Below are 20,728 nucleotides of genomic sequence, written 5' to 3' on the forward strand. Positions count from 1 at the left end.
TAGGAACATATGGAGAATATATAATAAGAGCAGGCCCTTTGTTGAACATCAACCTTTTGTAGTTTGAGTAAACAAGGTTGTTACACACAATGTCTACACCAGGGATCACCAACTACATTTGTCCAAGGGCCAAAAACACCATTCTAGCTCCACATGTTCTGTCTGATATCTTCCAATGTGCTGATCCTGAATCTTCCTCCTGCCTGGTTTTTGAGTCAAGCTTTTGGGTCTAAACTTGGAGATACTGAGCCATCACCTTTCCCATACTTGTAATTGTAAAGTGTCACTATGAAAGTAGATTTATGTTATATATTTATGATCTTTTCCACTTACTTTTTGTCATGAAAGAAGTACCACACGATAGCAGCTACCACACCGAGGACGACTAAAACACCGATTACTATTCCAGTGATGCAACCAGCCGAACAGCCTGATGGTACTAAAATAAAATAGGAGATAAAACATGACTTTTAAATCATTCTGTAAACGGGAACTGCCTCTTCATCTCATCATCCCTGTGGATAAAAGGCACAAATAAACACATACTGTAAGTGCAAACAAAAGCTCTCAGGCACAGATAATTGAAAAAGATGAAATCATAAGAACTTCTACAGATTAGAAGAGTGTTTGATTTGAGTTTTACATTTTGAGAGATGTCACGTTCCTTAATTCCTATTATAGAGGTGCCGGTTTTATAATAATGATAATCATTTGTTGTCTGTGTCGTCTTTATTCAGACTGCTAAAAGACAGCTCTCTGTTGTTGTTGGTGAGGGTCATGTTTACAGTCAGAGTCAGATCCAAGCCTCCCTTTCTCCACTTTCTGGTAAAGACAGAGCCAGCAGCGTCACAGATTAATCTGAAAGAGTTCCCCTCAATCGGCAGGTTTGATGGAGATGTGACAGAAGCGCCTGATACTTTCTCTGTGGGGCAAAAGATCAGGTGAAAGATATAAAAGCAGGAACAAAAGAAGCTGATTTAATGCCTGAGTTATAAATATAAAGGAACAGTTCCTTTTTATAAAATGCAAACATTTTTCTACTTCCCCCTGAATGTATAACATGCTGAGTGTCTGACTGCCAACAGTTTTTTTTTAAATGCACTGTTTTTGACAACCTATCGCTCATAAATATCCTCTATACTATATACATATATATATAGATCTATATTCTTAGGAATATATTTTGTCAGTTTCCACACTGACTAACAGAAGCAGAAAGCGGCTTCATTAATTGTAGGATCTATTTTTACAACTGAATCAAAACAGTGGGAGTTAAAGGAATCAAACTTTTTCAGGTACTTATCTTTCCATTTGTTCGAATGTAATTGTTTCAAAGATTAAAGAAATAAAAAATATTTAAATGTATTCAACTATTATTATTAAAAATGTAGGAAACACATCCAGAACATATCAAGCATATGATCTTGCAAAAGTATGATTTATTGTACTTGTATTCTCTATATTAGTCTCAAAATATTCACAATAGTAGGAGTTTATTGTTTTAAGTTAAACAAAGGTTCCTTTTTTTAACTGATATGTCATAAGGAAAAGAGATTTGAGTTCACCTTTCTTATCACGTCTATATGCATTAAACCTCTCAATGCAAACTTACCTAGTACAGAGATGAATTCAGGCGGAGTCATTTCATATCTCAGAGTCTTGTCGTTGAAGGCCTGACAGCTGTAGCTTCCACTTTGACTGATCTGAATGTTCATCAGTTGGAGCTCTGGTCCAGTATCAGACAACGCACTACCATCCAGAAACCACGTAAACTGAGCAGGAGGTCTGGAGTCAGCTGAGCAGGACAGGCTGATGTCTGATCCTTCCTGATGGTGCTCTTTTGGCGGAGATATTGTCAAAATAGTATTTTCTGGGCCATCTGAATTCAGGGTAAATACAACAGCAAAACGTTAGTATTCAAAACTGCATTATTATACAAATACAATGAACTTCTATTACATAGCAAGCATGCAATGAACTGTTTCTAAATATAAGTATCCAGTTTACAATGATTTAGTTCAGACTGTGCCGTAGTGTGCAGGGAGGATGTGATGGATTCAAATAGGAGTGGAACATATCTTTTAATATTTTATAAACCCATGCGTGAACAAAAAGACAACAGAAGAAACTGACAATTATCCAAAGTCTTTGCAACTAGATCTTGTTTGGTAAATAAACTGAGCATGCAGGTTAGTAACTCACAGTAGATGGTGAGGGTTAGTTGAGCACTGGTGACCAGACTGACAGGATTAGATACACGACACCTGAATGGTCCCTGGTCGTACCGGGTCACATTAATTATAGTAATATTGGATCCTCCATCAGTGATCTGAACTCTGTCACTTCCTGTAACCTCAGAGCTGCTGTTCAGCCAGAGGAAAGAGAGAGAGGATCCAGAGGAGGAGCAGGACAGACTGACGGAGCTGAACTCCACCAGCTCTGTGCTGCTGGAGGTTACCATTACATTGGAGACTGGCTCTGTGGGTGAAACACAACAAAATATCTCATAAAGCTGCAGTAGAAAATAAATACTGAAGTGGCTGGGAGTGAGTCTCATGTTTAAGATGAGATATTGATTATTAATGGCTCCACATCGAAAGTTTATACAGTATACGTTCATTCCACCACATTTTTATTTGAGGATGATAGTGCAAAGAATTAAAAGCCTTGTATCATTGTTTACTTGACCAATCGCTACGCCAAACCTTTATTGAGCATAGAAAGAGATGCAATATGTGAAACTTCTCTCACCGTATACTTCCAGTCTTGTGGTCCCTAACATTGTTGGTTCTCCAAGTATTGAAATGATAAATCTGTAATCTCCACTGTCAGCTTCAGCCAGGTTCCTGAGCTCCAGAGATCCAGTAGACATGAAGAAGGTGATCCTGCCTTCATACTCTGGTTCAGTGAAGTTTTTAACATTCCAAGTAAATATATTGTTAGAACCAAAATTCCAGCTCACTGATTGAAAAGTTGTTCCTGGAGTCAGTGTTGTGGTGAACATCACTTTCCCTCCCACAGCTGCATTCAGACCGTCTGGCAACACACCAGCTCCTTCAGTTAAACCTGGAGAGAGACAGACATGGATCTAATGTAGAAACTATTCAAAACACCAAACTGCAGATAAGATAATATCTGTTCTCTCTGAAAAATGTAAATCCAGTTCCTCTGGGTACAATAAGCCCAACGACTCTTTTCAACATCTGTTAGAGCTTTGCATTTTTTTTTAAACTGCAAACATACATACATTACTAACCAGGTTTCACAGCAGGTTTGGGTTCTAAACCTCTTATAGACATTAGATTTGAACAACAGGGAAACTTCTGTCAACTGAGAGAAACTGACTGACCAATATTTAATGGTTAAACTTTGATGACCAAATACTTTTAGCTGCTGAAGAGTATCAAACGGTAAGAGCTCACCTGAGAGGACTCCCAGGACGATGAAGTGTATCACAGCTATTTCCATTTCTTTCTGTAATATAATCAAATCATAGAAAAGAGATCACACTCCTTCATCTTGCCTTTCGGATTAAAGAATGCTGATTTCAATATATGAAGGTAAAATAAGGAAGTACTGTGTAGGCGGGGTTTTCCCATTGTAATGCCTCTGTAAGATTATTTACCGATACTGTTGATCATTCACAGAGTATGCAACAAGCATCTTTTCAAAGGTCCATTATAATTAATTAATATGATGTCCAAATAACACCATGGTGCTGTTGAATCATGACCAAATGTGTCAAACATCTAAACTGTTAGCATGTTGCCATGAAAAGGGTCAGATTGGACCATTTCTTCACTGATCTTCACCTGCAGGTCTATCTTTTCATTTATCCTGTCTAATGTTTTATGATCTACAAGAATATTTGACACAAAATTAAATTGAAATGTATTGTTTAGATTATTCTGAATTTGTTGCCACTTTTTTACTTTATAATTTCACAGACTCGATATCTTCTCCAATACAGAATTGTTAAATGCAAATAAACATAAAAAGCAAGCAGACAAATCTAACATATGTATGTATTTATTTGCGCAGATGTGTGCTTAACATCCTTTTTTTCTTTCTTTAATTTAATCAGATTTTTTTTTTATCTGGAAAAAGGGATTTATTTATTTATTTGAGTTCCGAAAAATAAAAAGTAGCTTTTTAAAATCTTACAATTCTAGAGAAAAAAAAGTTTGAAGGTAAAGCTTTTTGTGTTTTTACAGCATGAATGTTTAAAACCAAGGCTCTTATTTTGTATGGCTGGACTACTACATCAAATGGAAATACTATACATCCCTGTTGTGACTCGACAGATATGTTAGGTTTAGTTTGTTTTTACTCTAGTTTTGTGTTTTGATCTTGTCACTTCCTGTTTTTATTTTGAAAGTAATCTTTCCTCTCATTCCAGATCCCACATTTCCGGCCTCTGTGTGTTTCCCGCCCTTGAGATTGCTTGGCCCTGCCCTGATAGTTTTCACCTGTGCCCATCCCCCTCACCTATATATAGCCCTGGTGTTTCTTTGTTCCTTTGTCACTTCGTTATGTTTCATGTCGTGAGAACCTGGGCCTTTTTTGACTCCTGATACCTACCTTGAGATTTAGACCTTTTGTCAAGTGAGTTTTTGTGTTGCTGTACAACTTAGCTTTGGCTATTTAACTGCTTTCTATTTTTTGAAAGTACGATTTAGTTTATGTTATTAAAGAACATTCTATTTTTGGAAAACTGTCTTCGAGTCCTGCGTTTGGGTCCTGCGTCCTGTGTCTCGGTTCACAACAATCCCCTGTGAATTTATTATAATGATCTGTAAATGGGATCAATATTCACTGTAGTTTGCCATGACTGTCATGTGGAATTGCTGTTATATAATTTCAAGTTTTCTTTGGTCTAACAGCAAAATTGATCTATACCTATACCTATAACTAATTATTTTCTTTCATGCATATTATTATTGATAACAATTATGCCTTAAGTGGTTGTGTACAAAGTTTTGCATATATAATAGGCAAATAGGCTAATATAGGCATAGTGAAGAAAGTATGTAAATTAGCTGTTGTCTGATTATTAATGCCACAGTAGTATTCACGTCTCTTTATCAACCATCAGTATGTCATGCAAACATATTTACACCACTAGAGGGCGATGTCTTGCAGCTTTAGAGCCTGAAGCTTCAGTGGGTTGAACTCATTATGCAGAAACTTTGTACCTCAACACAAAGGTAGTTCTGCATTTACTCACTGATATATTTTCAGAACTGCCGGAGGCTCATATTTATCAGGACAGTCAGAGTTTGATGGCTGACATTTCCTCTGCATTTGATATCTCAGAGTTCCAACAATGGATATGTTCGCTTTACTATGGATAGTCTCTCTGGCTTTCACAGGTTAAATACTTACAGTAGGCCTACTGCTCTTCCTATACCTACACTTCCTATACTTATAACAATTGCTGAATTGGTAAACAAGTTGTTAGAAAGGAGTTCACTCCAGATTAATAGGTGCCTCCAAAGCATCATAGTTACAGGGCTCTCAAGTTTTGAACTGAGTTCAGAGTGAGATTTTGGCAGCGGTGTTTGGTACTCCAACTTCTGGCTCCCCTCAAAGTTCCCATGAAGCCCTCTGTACCGCGAATGTCAACGGGGGGGGAGGGTGCTAGTGGAGTATGAAGCCCTCTGTATCGCAAATGTCAACCGGGAGGGTGGGGTGCTAGTGGAGTGCACGCGTCTCACGCAATTGGGGGGTTGAAATATTGCGCTCTGATGAAGAAGAGTTTGAGTCAATCGACACGCGGAGACGAGGTTGGTTTTCAACATCCTCAAAATCTCCAACAAGTGGTGACCCCGACGTGTCTGAGTGGGGTGTTTTCGGGGAAGAGACCACCAGCGGCAAGCGGACGAATGGTCCGGAGAAGGCCTAGAATAATCTCTGACAACTAAAACGGGGATCCTACAATTGAAAGGTGAGCAGACAAGCCTGTTTCTATCGAAGGTCTGTAATTGGCTAAACTAAATTTTAGAGTTGTCAGAGACATATTCCGGTGTCATAGTTGTTGCGGTGGAATATACAAATACATATTTTAGATAGGTAGGAAAGTTATATAACATAAAAGTGAATCAACGAGGTATGTAAGACGAAGGTGAAAGGCCCCGTACTTTTTTCAGAAAGGAGACGGCTGAAGACTCGTTGGGGGACGTCCAGTGACCGTTTTCAGACGGCATCCAGGAGACGAATCTGAATAACAATTCTTAGGTTCATAGGAATCGAAGTTGAGTTATAAGTAAAATCCAAAGGAGAGTAACGCAACCTTCAAAAAGCAATTTTGAAGTGACCGGACCTCATTAATCCTTTGTTCTGTGGGGGTTGAGTCTGTGAATATTTACTGGTAACAAGGACAGTAAGTCAGATCAATAGATATGAAGTCTGTGAATATTTACTGGTAACAAGGACAGTAAGTCAGATCAATAGATATGAAGTCTGTGAATATTTACTGGTAACAGAAACAGCCTAAGTCAGATGAATGGATACGAAGTCATAATGAAAGGAACATTTTAACGAGAGGAGCGTGAGTTAAGAGCTTACGAGGACAGTGGGTTCAAGCAAAAAAAAAAATTGAATAAAAGGATAGCAGAAGTGTTAATTGTTGAAAGAAGCCCCCCCTTTTCCAAAGGAGAGGCTGAGAGCTACAGCGGGGGAGAGAGAAGGGGGTGTCAGTATTTGTCTGTGAGAGTTCCCCCCACCCTTTTTCCTCTCGAGAGCAGCAGCGGCCCGGAGGGTGTCTGCTTGCTTTTGTCTCTAGTGATCTGAAGTTGGACTGAAATACATAGAAAATTAACAGATCAAGGTGTGATTTGAAGTGGTAGATATATTGAAATTAATAAACAATGATTTGCTGTTATTTAAATATAGTCTTTGACAACTGATTGATACCGTTGCATTGCGTTGTGAATTTCATAGTATTTGTCATTAACTAAGGATTGTACTTAATTATACTTCAAGGAAAATTATGTTACATACAGTAACCTTAGGGGAAAGTAAAAAGAGATTTACTGAGAATATGAAGTACATTAAAGTTAAGGTTTTATTCAAATTAAATATGATAGGTGGATTTCTCCATCTAGAATACGACATGGAAAGAGGAACATTTGTTAGACATGAAATAACGAACTCATTGGAAGAAATATATATATTGAGAGGTTATATAGAGTTACTGCTATTCTGGAAAATGTCATATTGTTTTGTGAGTAACATGAAATAAGAATATATTTACTAGATATAAGAACAACAGGCTTATCTAGGTTAACAGAACATTGCTATTAACCAGTTTCAGCTGCAACTATCCTATCTTTGTTCTAAAGAGAACATACGTTGCATTTACAATTAATATTAAGAAATGTTCACAATTGATACCATTAAAGACCGTTTGGGATTAATAGGACGAGTTTGTCATAAACATTCGTGCTTAGATGGAATAAAAGTGTTGAGAGATGTTCTCAAAAATGGGAGTTTTCACAATGCTTTTTAGTTTTTATTGAAACAATTAAGTAATAAGGACAGAAAAATGTCCCGTGATGATTTATTTAGGTTTCAGCTTTAGTAATAATGAAGATTACATTTTGTAATAATTCCTTTAAGTGTTCCAAAATATATTCATTAACTGTAGTCAGATTACTTGTTTTAAATATATAGCGCTGGATACAGTTAGTTTTGTATTCTGTTACAAATCTAACCATGCTTGTAACACACAACTTAGATAACCAATTTGAAAAGAATAGAATAAGCAAGAAGATTAAAGATGAATCTATAGTGGTTAAGAAAAGTTTTTTGTTTTGCCTATTAACTGAGAACTGAAGTAATGAAGAATAGGAAGACTGTTACCATTAATGGGTTTAGCATTCACATGTTTCAGCATTCCTGACCATATAGACACTCAGCTGTTTTATTTTGTAACCCGCTGGGGGAGAGATCTACATTGAGTTTTTCTCAGTAGCTGATTTGCTGTGATTACAGCAGCATTGGATAGTTGTGCGCCACCTTTGGGTTGTACTCTGAATCAGGGTGTTGGTGAAAAGTTGCTCATTGCAAACAGAAGAACTGTGCAAAGAACACATCTCAGAGGAGGGTTTCAAAGTTTGCTTGTGCCTCGTTGTCAAGGCAACAGTGGTGTGAAGAGGTACTGCAGTTTTGGGGGATTTCTGCGGCACAGAGGACAACGTGTGTCTGCTGATTGTATCACATTGATCCAGAGGTCCCTTCCCCCTCAGGACATCCCAATGCCAGAGAGAGTTTCCTTGGAGCCCACTGACCAGGGCCGGTTCTAGCTTTTTGGGGGCCCTGCCACTGACTACAGCTGAAGAGGACAATGAATCATTGACTGTTCTCAATATGACAAGATCTTGAGACAGGCTGGTCTCAGTCTGTTCAGACTCTGAAGAAATCATGCAATGATTTTACAGCATAACTGTGCAAGAGTTTATCAGAAGGTGGTGTAGAACGATATGCTTAGTGTTTAGGAAGGGAGGCTGATTGTTTAATGATGGTCTGGAATGCTGAAAGGATTAAGGTTTAATATCCTTGTTTGGCAAACAAGACATCTGATTATTATGTCACACATGATAATCTTGACATAGTGACTAGCTATGGGTAAACGTGTGGACGTTATACCATTATTATCATGAACTAAAAATAAATAGGGAAATAGTATCTGGTTAAAGATGAATGGATTTCATATCCTAGAGAGGATTAGTTATATTGTGAATACTTCACAAGGTATTTACTAATGTATTTTGAAGAACACACAAGAACACAGGTCCAGTTTTGTTTTTTTCTAGATTACATTTTCCATTACCAAAACTGTTCAGCTTAGGTCTAGCTTTAGACTTTGATAGTAAAAGAGTATTTAGGCTTATTTTTGTATATCTGACATTTTTTAAATATGTTGGCTATTCACTAGATAGAAAGATGGCATTACTCTCTATTTGTTAAGAACATTTCTGAAGATTAAATATTTGTTTCATTCCTAATATTCCTATTTAGGATGTAATTTGAGAGTAACAAGGCTGATGCTGAAATTGGAAAATAAGTTAGTGGTTTACATGATGTAAACAAAACAAAAAAAAAAAGATTTTGTTTGTTCAACCTCCAGTTAGATCTGAAACAGTAATAATGATTGATTTGGCCAAAGCTTAGTTTAACATCCTGATGTAACATTATGAGGTATGTTCACTTCTAAGGGTAAACAAATTGATAAAATGGATTATTATTATTATTGATTAATTTGGAATATTAATTCAAAAGGCCGTTTTCTGCAGGTTCACTTAAGAATGCCTTGCATGAACATTTGTCAGAACATTTGTTATTGTGTTTCCTAGGGGCGGTATATTAATAAAGTGTATTGATCATTTGTTTGTTAAACATCTGAAGAAAATGGTGCTGCGAACACGAGAAAAACTGTTGCATTGGTTGACATCAACACAATGATGTCACTAGTACAACTCCAGCTAGTAGAATATTAAAGTCTCTGCAGAGCACGACACATGGCCAATGAAACTGAGACCAAATGACCTTTGACCCTGACTGACAGTGTGACTTGAGAACAGCACTATCAATGACAGACTCTGGGGCTGACCGAACTTGACTTTACAACCTGACAGTGTGGGTGTGAATGAATTTCTGCATGTGATCAGTGTAACTGCATGATTCTAAAACAATAACTAACCGAGCATGTCTTTGGACTAATACATTATTTTGGAGCTCCATGGGAAACACAGGTTTCCTACAATTTCACACATTTGGAAAAACGCACATGTGACCCGTTTCTAATTCCCACAGGAGTTGGCGGTTTGCAAATGTAAAACTCAAACTAAAATCTAAAGATTCTGTTTCTTTTAGGACTGCCAGCTGGAAATGAACACTTATTTTCCCTGGAGTGTTTACTGTGAAAGATGATGGATATACTTTTGTGAATGATGTTTGGTATTTTCTTATAACCACTGGTTACCTGAAGGTTTTCTTCCCATACAGGATTTTATTACACATGTTTACATGTGTAAAAAGGGGGAGTGTGGGATATTTTCATTTAGGGACTGGAAGAAACCTGCCGCCCCAACTCAGATGTTCAATCTGACCATTGATTGACAGTTTTAGGTTTAACCTGCTCCATATCTGGGGATAAGATACTGTTTGATGAATGTTGACATGTTTCTAATATTGATTGAGTTATAACAGGTAACACAGATGCAGAATCAGTGGCCAAGGGGCTACTGAGAGAGGTAATTCCAGAATGAGAATGAGAAGGTGAACTGTGATAATGAAAACAATTTGGTAATATTTCAACAGGTATTAAAGTAACTGAGGTTTGAAGTGTAGAAAGAACATATTACAGCTAAGTTAAAACATAGTAATGTAATGAGATAGAATTTAATTTAGACAACATCTTGTAACTAGCCTGGTAAAGAAGTAAAAGCCATAGACTGTTTAGATCATTATGGGGATGTACATTTAATTTAAAGTCATAATAGAAAGACATTTGATGACAGTATGTTGGATTTCTGTATTCATTTTTCAGCTTGATAATATCCAAGCAGTGACAGGTAGAAGCAGTCTCGCCTGGAAATTATTCACTTTGTCAGTATCATGATTTTAGTTGTTTTTAATCCATAACATTAGTTTGTTCCGTTACCAGAAACATTAGCAGTTCATATTATATTTATATTTTAAATGGGATCTCAAGGATTTCATTTATAATAACACAGATGCTTGTCAGGAATTCAGAGCTATTGAGATATGTTATTTAGTTCACCTGAAGATGTTGGGGTTTAGTTTGTTGACACAGGCCAAGTATTAGAATTCTGAAGCGGCCTACCAGTGGTGGGTCAAACACCTGAGGGCCCAGAAGCACTGAGCGTAGACTTGAGGGGTGGGTATCAGATTTCTCCACACAGGTTGCTGACGCCAAAAGGGGGACCCGAGGAGCAGGAGGCCGACACAGCGGAGTTCGTCTGGCTGAAGGTCGTCAGGCCTACGTGACTCAACCCCAGGTTCTCCGGCCTCTACAGAGTGACCCAGAGGACATCTCATGCCGTCCGCCGAGGAGCAAAGGGGGACATCTGGTACTACTGGAGCCAGTGTGCGGCGAGGAACACTCCGGCTAGGACCTTGGAGGACATCAGGATGGACCTGGCTATCGTCAACGCGGACATCCCTACAGCAGACGACTTGGAAGCAGGCATCAGCGGACTGGAGGAGAAGGACCTCGCGGACATCCCGACAGCAGACGACTTGGAAGGAGGCGTCAGCGGGCTGGGGGACTTCTCGAGGCAGCAGAGGAGTCTACTTCTCTCTGATCAGATTCATCAGTTCCACCTTTGAAGGAAAGGCCGCATCTCCCCCTCCCTATCAGCTGCCCTTGTTGGCGTATTCCGCTGAGGGGGGGGCCCTGATGATTCAACAACACGCAAGGATGCTGCCGTCTGGCACTCAGGCTCTCACTCTGATAGTTTCTTCACTGTCATTGGAGGTTGTTTTCTGTTCTCAAGGGTTTAATGAAGGGGGACAGACACAGTATCAAAGAATGACAGTAGTTTTGTTTCAAATGTCTTATGTGTGTTGGTCTCGTTAATGCGAGACCAAAAAGGGGGAATTGAAGGATTATTTGAATTATTTGAAGTATTAAAGTAACGGGGTATGACAGGAAAGTAAAATCTGGTATATTCATTTTGGTGTCACCTTATATATGTTCATGTGTGTTAAATTTGAAGGGACAAAGTATCCTTTCCTCCCCCAATATATTGAGGTGAAAGGCCAAGGCTCTGGAATGTTTCCCTCGTAAAAAAAGGGTGTGCGTGACACAATCTTGTAGCAGATGTGTATGTGTTTTCATTGAAGTAAATATAAATGCTACATGATTACTGGTCAACTATACCTCTGTTCTTATTCTTTCATGTGTGGGTACTAAATGGCTACAAACATTGTGGAGAAATTAGCTTAAACATCTTTTATTACTCTATATGAAATGGAAGCAGTTTTTATGACAGGGACGAGAGAGGTGGGGGAGGGACACATTCCGAAGAGGTTCAGCAGGTCAATTGTCAGGGGAATCGACTTGTTTTCAATAGAGGTGTGTGGTTAGTTACTTTGTGTTAATAATAGCAGTATGTGTAAAGGAAGCTGGAAATATACAATGTGAAACCTTTTATTTGAAGTAAAGATGTGAACAATAGCTCAAACAAATGGAGGGGCTATAGGTAAGCCTGTGAGAAGTTTGACTATTTGAAAAGCATCTCTAATACTGCTTAAGAGCATAGGTAATGTGTTCCTCGTTGTTATTGATATGAAAGTAATTAACATGTATTACGTATATTTAGCCAACTATAACAACTATATCTTAAAACATACTTTTAACTTGTGTGTGGTAACCTGAGGGGGGGAGATGGACTCAGGGACCAAGGGCCATAAAGGGGATGTGTGTGTGCTGGCTGCAAGATGTGAAATAAGATAAGGAAACTTGTTGTTGAGAGCAAGTTCGTACCAGACACCAAAAGGTGTCTGGTCTTCGTCAAACTGAATGAGACTTTTTGTTTCCGGGTTTCTTCTTCTGTGTCGCACTGATTGGGTACGACAGGCCATGTGTTGGTCTCTGCCAATAAGATGACCTCTGGGGGAAAGCACGTACACCTCCTCCTCCTGTGTTTTAGTATGAAAGACTGTGTTTTCCTTTGGTTCGCGCTCTTGTTTTTCACCGGCCGTTCCTGAGACCTGTCTCACACTGGGGGTAGAACCTGAGCCCGGAGTACTCTGCAGAGTGCTTCGTGATTTCTTTGTATTTGTATTTTGTATCGTTACTGTATATCATTAAAAGCAGGATTATTGTTTCACTTGCATTCTGGTGTTTCTTAATCCCTTTATTTTCCCGAATTCACCCAGCTTATAAAACGACACGCGGAGACGAGGTTGGTTTTCAACATCCTCAAAATCTCCAACACCCCTCAGTGCTAATCTACAGTATCAGGAATGGATGCCTTTACACACAGACACTCAGGCCCATTCCCAAACCGCCCCCTACACCCTACCCCTAAACCCTACCCCTCCTTTTGCGCGTTCACGCGGAGGGTCCGCCATATTGAGGGCTGTTCCAAACCAACGAGTGTGGAGCGGTGTGGGCTTTCAAACCCTCAAACAGCGAGTCTGCAGCGGTGCTGACTTCGCTGTGTGTGTCCGTCAGGAAACAAGCTGTTTACAAGTAGTTCCAGCAAACATCCACTGATAAACTGCAATGTTAACAACCTCATGATAACCTCATATGTTTTTAACTTAGGATCATACCTGTGTTTAGTCTAGAAAAAGGTAAATGTGTGCATTTTATTATAAAGTTGTATATTTACAGACTGTTGCAAAAACTAAGAAGCTTATAAACATCAGGTTGACACAATGAAAGATGTTTGGAGTTTTATTTGAGTTATTAATTTATATCTTTTGTCTAAGAGATGCTGATTTGAAACCGTTGTTACATACAGTTACGGCATTTCCTGTTTCTGCCGGAGAGAGGGGAGGCCGTCCCAAAGCTTGCTCCTGTATTTACTCCCTCCATCTGACAGGAGGGAGCCTCGTTGAGCTGCGAGTGTGGCTCCAGACGGAGTTCACTCCGTCACGGAGGGGTAGGGTCGAGGGAGTGGTTTGGGATTGGGCCTCAGTGTCAAAGGGAGGAGGAGTACGAGTCAGGAAGACTGACAGACATGTTCTTCCAGCTCTCGTACAAAGATGAACTTTGAATGTAATGACCAGATGTTTACAGATGTACAATTAATGATTGTTTTTATATTTCCAATGACCAGACATGTGTTAAATAGTGGTGATTAATATATTTTTGTCAGGTACTTCCGGTCTGAGCGGAGCCATGTGAGATCACATTTCTTGAGCTCCTTGCGGGAATCTACCACTACCAGTATCGTTGTCGGGGATGGGAACATCACAGTTTGATGCGACTAAACATTTACGGGTTTATTCATGAATGTATATACTGGAACATCAGGTAAAAATAACGAGCCATGCTTTGTGAAAAATATCCTAAATCTTTAATTGTTGCACATAGACACCTTGAGAAATTCGAAAATGTATCATGTTGTATTTTTAAATAGATTACAAGAATAATTTCAAAAGGTTTCCAATATAGATGAATTTAAGTAGTTGTGGCTGCTGTAGAGGGTCTATGGCAATGTCCGACTTTGATTGGGACTGAGATATTTAAAAAACTGTTTGATTGGTTGCTATAAACCTAAAATGTGACAATCTTCTGATTAATCTTCTGGCCCTACTGTGCGGTTGAATGGTCAAATATCTAAACGTAAATGTGACGAATGATACAATGACATCACCGATCTATTGACTTTGTCTCTAGTGCTATCAGCTACCAGTTAAAGATTGAAAAGAAAAATTGCCACAAACTTAGGTTGAAATGTTATTTTTACATATTTTCTGTTCCCACTGTTCTTTTACTGAATTCATGGACTCAAATTCCCTCTCAATACCTTTTCAAGACAACATTCTTATTACAAATAAACATAAAAAAACACAGAAGACAAAAACAAAAAAGGCCATTAGATAAGAGCTGAATCTTAAACAAGAAATTAAAGATTTGTCGAACCTTAGCTGAAACATTCATGCATTTATTTATTCATTCATACTGGTCCTTACATCCTTTAAAAACTTTAAATTAGGTTTTATACCAGCCTGTCTGACATATTTAAAATTCAGAAAAAATGGAAATGTTTCTCTGTTGTAGTCGACTGATCCACCACTCGATGTCACTGTTGTTATGTCGCATTAGTTGTAAGGTTGCATAGTTCTCAACATCAACTTACCATAATGCTTTAAGATAAGGTTAGTTTATTTATATAGCACATTTCAGACACAAAGGCAATTCAAAGTGCTTTACAAAAACTGAAATCAATTATAAAACTAAATATATTGATCAAAAAGACAATTCATAAAAGAGATAGAAATTAGTTAAACAGAGAAATTGTAAATACACATAATGCTGTAAGGAGTGCTGAAGTGATTTTAATGAACCCAGGTTTGGGGCGGACCTCAGATTCTCAGGACACTTGTCGTAGTTTACAGAAATTGTGTTGTCTGTTTTTACAATGGCGTTAGCTATTTTAGCAGTTAGCCTCTCCACTCAACTTCATCAACAAACAATGCTTATCACTGATGAGGTAAAAAAGTTAAAACGTCATTTTCTGCAACAATGTTTTTGTTAGTGTGGACTTAACGCCAGATATTAAACTAAACATAAACACACTTATCTATCTAACTAGTTTCACCGCGTCGTTTAGTTTACATTAAAGGTCCCGTATTTGACTGTTTTTCATCAATATATTACAGGTCTCAGATATATACAGAACATGTCAATCAATCAATCAATGTTTATTTATATAGCCCAATATCACAAATGTTACATTTGTCTCAGTGGACTTCACAGTTTGTACAGAATATCAGTATGACAATACGACACCCTCTGTCCTTAGACCCTCACATCGTACAAGGAAAAACTTCCAGAGAAAACCCCACAGTTTAAAGGGAAAAATGGGAGAAACCTCAGGGAGAGCAACAGAGGAGGGATCCCTCTCCCAGGACGGACAGACGTGCAATAGATGCCGTGTGTAAATTGAAAAGATAATACATTTGCAACATAGGAGGAGATACATTACATTTGCAACTCTAGGAGGAGATTCGGGTGATAATGTGGGGGGGGGGGGGGGGGTTACGTTGGTTGCTGATTGGCTAATGGTGACACAAGCCAACAAATCGTTATGACATCATAAAGTGGCCAAAATCTGATCAGCTCATTTTCAGACAGGTTTTTATAGAAATGGATCAGGACAAAAAGAGAGAGAATCTTTGTTCCTGAAACTTTCAGAGTCTCTTTACACAGAGGAGACACATGTTGATGTCATGAACAAGTGGATTTTGCACAATAGGTGACCTTTAAAATGTGAAATTCATGGTATTACTGCACTGTAAATGTAGTGTTTGCTGACACATTAGAAAAAGCATTTAAAATAATAATCTGATAACATTTCAGAGCCGCTTTGTCTTTATGTTGTGAAGCTCTTCTTCCTCTGAACGGCCTGTTGGACGAGAAGTGAAAAGAGGGAAGTGTCAAAGAGCTTTGATCAAGTGTAGGCCTATGTTAGAATGAGTGGTCTGATAATGTGGTTCTATAGTGGTTCCTTCAGATTAACTAAGTTAAATATTTCTACAGAAACCTTTGAACAAACATACATCTTAAAACGTACCTTTAGCACAAAGAAGGTGGCTGAGTCTATTAATTCTCGTATATCGCTGAAGTGTTCTCATACACAGCCTCTTCTAGTTCTAGGAGGAAAGAAAAGTGTTGATACATCTTATTTTTAATACATATGTACAATTTGATCACATGATTACTAACCTTTAATATCAGATTGTGGTTCAGCTTTGTTGTTGCTTCTGATTGTGTTACTGCTTGGTTGTTGTTTTCTAAAAAGCAATGATAAAATACAGACATGCAAACAGATCAACTCAATTCAAACTTTTACTTTTCATTACACAGACTGCAGTTTAGATGTTTCAACTTACTTTGTGTTATAAACGTAGTACCCTCCACCAACAGCTCCAATGACGACTAAAACAGCGATTACTATTCCAGCGATGCAACCACCCGAACAGCCTGGTGGTACTAAAATAAAACAGGAGATAAAACATGACTTTTAAATCATTCTGTAAACGGGAACTGCCTCTTCATCTCATCATCCCTGTGGATACAAGGCACAAATAAACACATACTGTAAGTGCAAACAAAAGCTCTCAGGCACAGATAATTTAAAAAGATAAAATCAAAAGCACTTCTACAGATTAGGACAGTATGTTTGATTTGAGTTTAAGATTTTGAGAGATGTCACGTTCCTTAATTCTGATTATAGAGGTGCCGGTTTTATAATAATGAAAATAATTATTTGGAGCTAACATAATTATGTTCTTCCTGACTTTAATGTGCTCCTACCTGGCTCTGGCTCTGGCTCTTGTGTTACGGTCAGTTCATGGACCGCTGGTGATTTTCTCCCGGTTATATCATTAATCGCTTCACAGGAGTAGTTGCCATTGTTGGATAATTCAGCGTTGTTTTTATAAATCACAGCAGAAGTGTGTATCTCTGTCCCATTCAGCATCCAGGTGTATTTGGCAGTTGGCACAGATGCAGCCGAGCAGGTTAATTTAAATGTGTCTCCAACATGTATCTGACTTGGACCTGTGATTTGAACTGTTTCTGGTCCGTCTGGAAAACAGATATTTGGAAGAATATAAAACTTGTTCAATTGTTCCTCAATAATCCGAACGTATCATTGTGAACAGTAGAGTTATAGTTTGTTACCTACAGATAACAATCATGGAGTACTTTGCTTCCTCGCTGCTGAGGGGGTTGCTGATAATACAGGAATAATCTCCGGTGTCGTCTTTATTCAGACTGCTAAAAGACAGCTCTCTGTTGTTGTTGGTGAGGGTCATGTTTACAGTCAGAGTCAGATCCAAGCCTCCCTTTCTCCACTCTCTGGTAAAGACAGAGCCAGCAGCGTCACAGATTAATCTGAAAGAGTTCCCCTCAATCGGCAGGTTTGAGCTTGGTGTGACAGAAGCGCCCTCTGTGGGGCAAAAGATCAGGTGAAAGATATAAAAGCAGGAACAAAAGAAGCTGATTTAATGCCTGAGTTATAAATATAAAGGAACAGTTCCTTTTTATAAAATGCAAACATTTTTCTACTTCCCCCTGAATGGATAACATGCTGAGTGTCTGACTGCCAACAGTTTTTTTTAAATGCACTGTTTTGGACAACCTATCGCTCATAAATATCCTCTATACTATATACATATATATATAGATCTATATTCTTAGGAATATATTTTGTCAGTTTCCACACTGACTAACAGAAGCAGAAAGCGGCTTCATTAATTGTAGGATCTATTTTTACAACTGAATCAAAACAGTGGGAGTTAAAGGAATCAAACTTTTTCAGGTACTTATCTTTCCATTTGTTCGAATGTAATTGTTTCAAAGATTAAAGAAATAAAAAATATTTAAAATGTATTCAACTATTATTATTAAAAATGTAGGAAACACATCCAGAACATATCAAGCATATGATCTTGCAAAAGTATGATTTATTGTACTTGTATTCTCTATATTAGTCTCAAAATACTCACAATAGTAGGAGTTTATTGTTTTAAGTTAAACAAAGGTTCCTTTTTTTAACTGATATGTTATAAGGAAAAGAGATTTGAGTACACCTTTCTTATCACGTCTATATGCATTAAACCTCTCAATGCAAACTTACCCAGTACAGAGATGGATGCAGGCGGAGACGTTTCATATCTCAGAGTCTTGTTATTGAAGGCCTGACAGCTGTAGCTTCCACTTTGACTGATCTGAACGTTCATCAGTTGGAGCTCTGGTCCATCAGACAGCGCACTACCATTCAGAAACCACGTGAACTGGGCAGGAGGTCTGGAGTCAGCTGAGCAGGACAGGCTGATGTCTGATCCTTCCTGATGGTGCTCTTTTGGCGGAGATATTGTCAAAATACTCTTTTCTGGGCCATCTGAATTTAGGGTTAATACAACAGCAATAAGTCAGTATTCAAAACTGCATTATTATACAAATACAATGAACTTCTATTACATAGCAAGCATGCAATGAACTGTTTCTAAATATAAGTGTCCAGTTTACAATGATTTAGTTCAGACTGTGCCGTAGTGTGCAGGGAGGATGTGATGGATTCAAATAGGAGTGGAACAAATCTTTTAATATTTTATAAACCCATGCGTGAACAAAAATACAACAGAAGAAACTGACAATTATCCAAAGTCTTTGCAACTAGATCTTGTTTGGTAAATAAACTGAGCATGCAGGTTAGTAACTCACAGTAGATGGTGAGGGCTACTGGAGCACTGGTTCCCTCACTGACAGGATTAGATACACGACACTCAAATGGTCCCTGGTCGTAGCGCGTCACATTAACTATAGTTAAAGTGGATCCTCCATCAGTGATCTGAACTCTGTCACTTCCTGTAACCTCAGAGCTGCTGTTCAGCCAGAGGAAAGAGAGAGAGGATCCAGAGGAGGAGCAGGACAGACTGACGGAGCTGTTGAACTCCACCAGCTCTGTGCTGCTGGAGGTTAACGTTACATTGGAGACTGGCTCTGTGGGTGAAACACAACAAAATATCTCATAAAGCTGCAGTAGAAAATAAATACTGAAGTGGCTGGGAGTGAGTCTCATGTTTAAGATGAGATATTTTGATTATTAATGGCTCCACATTGAAAGTTTATACATGTTCATTCCACATAAAAAGAAAATGTGTCTACATTTTTATTTGATAATGGGTGTGCAAAGAATTAAAAGCCTTGTATCATTGTTTACTTGATCAATCGCTACGCCAAACCTTTATTGAGCATAGAAAGATATGCAACATGTGAAACTTCTCTCACCGTATACTTTCAGTCTTGTTGTCCCTGACATTGCTTGTCCTTCAGGTGGGACAATGATAACTGAGTAATCTCCACTGTCAGCAATAGCCAGGTTCCTGAGCTCCAGAGATCCAGTAGACATGAAGAAGGTGATCCTGCCTTCATACTCTGATGCAGTGAAGTTTTTAGCATTCCAAGTAAATATATTGTTAGAACCAAAATTCCAGGTCACTAATTGAAAAGTTGTTCCTGGAGTCAGTGTTGTGGTGAACATCACTTTCCCTCCCACAGCTGCATTCAGACCGTCTGGCAGCAAACCAGCTCCTTCAGTTAAACCTGGAGAGAGACAGACATGGATCTAATGTAGAAACTATTCAAAACACCAAACTGCAGATAAGATAATATCTGTTCTCTCTGAAAAATTAAAATCCAGTTCCTCTGGGTACAATAAGCCCAACGACTGTTTTCAATTTCTGTTAGAGCTTTGACATTTTTTTTAAACTGCAAACATACATACATTACTAACCAGGTTTCACAGCAGGTTTGGGTTCTAAACCTCTTATTGACATTAGATTTGAACAACAGGGAAACTTCTGTCAACTGAGAGAGAAACTGACTGACCAATATTTAATGGTTAAACTTTGATGACCAAACACTTTTAGCTGCTGAAGAGTATCAAACGGTAAGAGCTCACCTGAGAGGACTCCCAGGACGATGAAATGTATCACAGCTACTTCCATTTCTTTCTGTAAGATCATCAAATCATAGAAAAGAGATCACACTCCTTCATCTTGCCTTTCGGATTAAAGAATGCTGATTTCAATACATGAAGGTAAAATAAGGAAGTACTGTGTAGGCGGGGTTTTCCCATGCCTCTGTAAGATTATCTACCGATACTGTTGATCATTCACAGGGTATGCAACAAGCATCTTTTCAAAGGTCCATTATAATTAATTAATATGATGTCCAAATAACACCATGGTGTTGTTGAATCATGACCAAATGTTTCAAACATCTAAACTGTTAGCATGTTGCCATGAAAAGGGTCAGATTGGACCATTTCTTCACTGATCTATTGCGCAACCTGCAGGTCTATCTTTTCATTTATCCTGTCTAATGTTTTATGATCTACAAGAATATTTGCCACAAAATTAAATTGAAATGTATTGTTTAGATTATTCTGAATTTGTTGCCACTTTTTTACTTTATAATTTCAAAGACTCGATATCTTCTCCAATACAGAAT

At 38.3% G+C, this 20,728-nt stretch overlaps 2 protein-coding genes and 1 long non-coding RNA gene across 3 annotated transcripts in view; all 3 read right to left on the reverse strand.

Annotated features, from left to right (window-relative positions):
• The window catches only part of LOC307013517 (cell adhesion molecule CEACAM5-like), a gene marked incomplete at its 3' end in the record, with an annotated part of 122,430 nt that extends 102,123 nt beyond the window's left edge, over nucleotides 1-20,307 (reverse strand). The window contains exons 1-4 of the mRNA XM_079640918.1: nucleotides 20,178-20,307; nucleotides 19,505-19,819; nucleotides 18,938-19,216; nucleotides 18,351-18,614 (exon numbers count right to left, since the gene is read on the reverse strand). Coding sequence (XP_079497044.1) covers nucleotides 18,351-18,614; nucleotides 18,938-19,216; nucleotides 19,505-19,819; nucleotides 20,178-20,241 — 922 coding nt within the window. The 5' untranslated portion in view covers nucleotides 20,242-20,307. The remainder of the gene's footprint in view (nucleotides 1-18,350; nucleotides 18,615-18,937; nucleotides 19,217-19,504; nucleotides 19,820-20,177) is intronic.
• LOC307047147 (cell adhesion molecule CEACAM5-like) lies at nucleotides 454-17,652 on the reverse strand. The gene is made up of 5 exons (XM_079693892.1): nucleotides 17,397-17,652; nucleotides 17,024-17,296; nucleotides 2,203-2,478; nucleotides 1,613-1,879; nucleotides 454-922 (listed from the first exon to the last, which is right to left on the reverse strand). Exons 1-5 carry the CDS (start codon nucleotides 17,524-17,526, stop codon nucleotides 708-710), a joined length of 1,161 nt encoding a protein of 386 aa, XP_079550018.1. The 5' UTR covers nucleotides 17,527-17,652; the 3' UTR covers nucleotides 454-707.
• LOC307047153 lies at nucleotides 14,852-16,799 on the reverse strand. The gene is made up of 4 exons (XR_013810363.1): nucleotides 16,600-16,799; nucleotides 16,433-16,500; nucleotides 16,281-16,359; nucleotides 14,852-16,112 (listed from the first exon to the last, which is right to left on the reverse strand). It is a non-coding gene; the product is annotated as an uncharacterized lncRNA (long non-coding RNA).
• Nucleotides 20,308-20,728: the final 421 nt, after the last annotated feature.

This window comes from Notothenia rossii (assembly GCF_949606895.1).
Source record: "Notothenia rossii genome assembly, chromosome: 7".
Classification (NCBI taxonomy): Eukaryota; Metazoa; Chordata; class Actinopteri; order Perciformes; family Nototheniidae; genus Notothenia; species Notothenia rossii.

Bases quoted from the DNA above. Each gene is read 5' to 3' on its own strand.
- LOC307047147 (XM_079693892.1), bottom strand. From the start codon at position 17,526: ATGACCCTCACCAACAACAACAGAGAGCTGTCTTTTAGCAGTCTGAAT. The intron at 1,880-2,202 runs GTGAGTTACTAA...CCCTGAATTCAG, and splicing joins ACTAACCCTCACCATCTACT to ATGGCCCAGAAAATACTATT. The intron at 923-1,612 runs GTAAGTTTGCAT...TTTGCCCCACAG, and splicing joins TGAATTCATCTCTGTACTAG to AGAAAGTATCAGGCGCTTCT.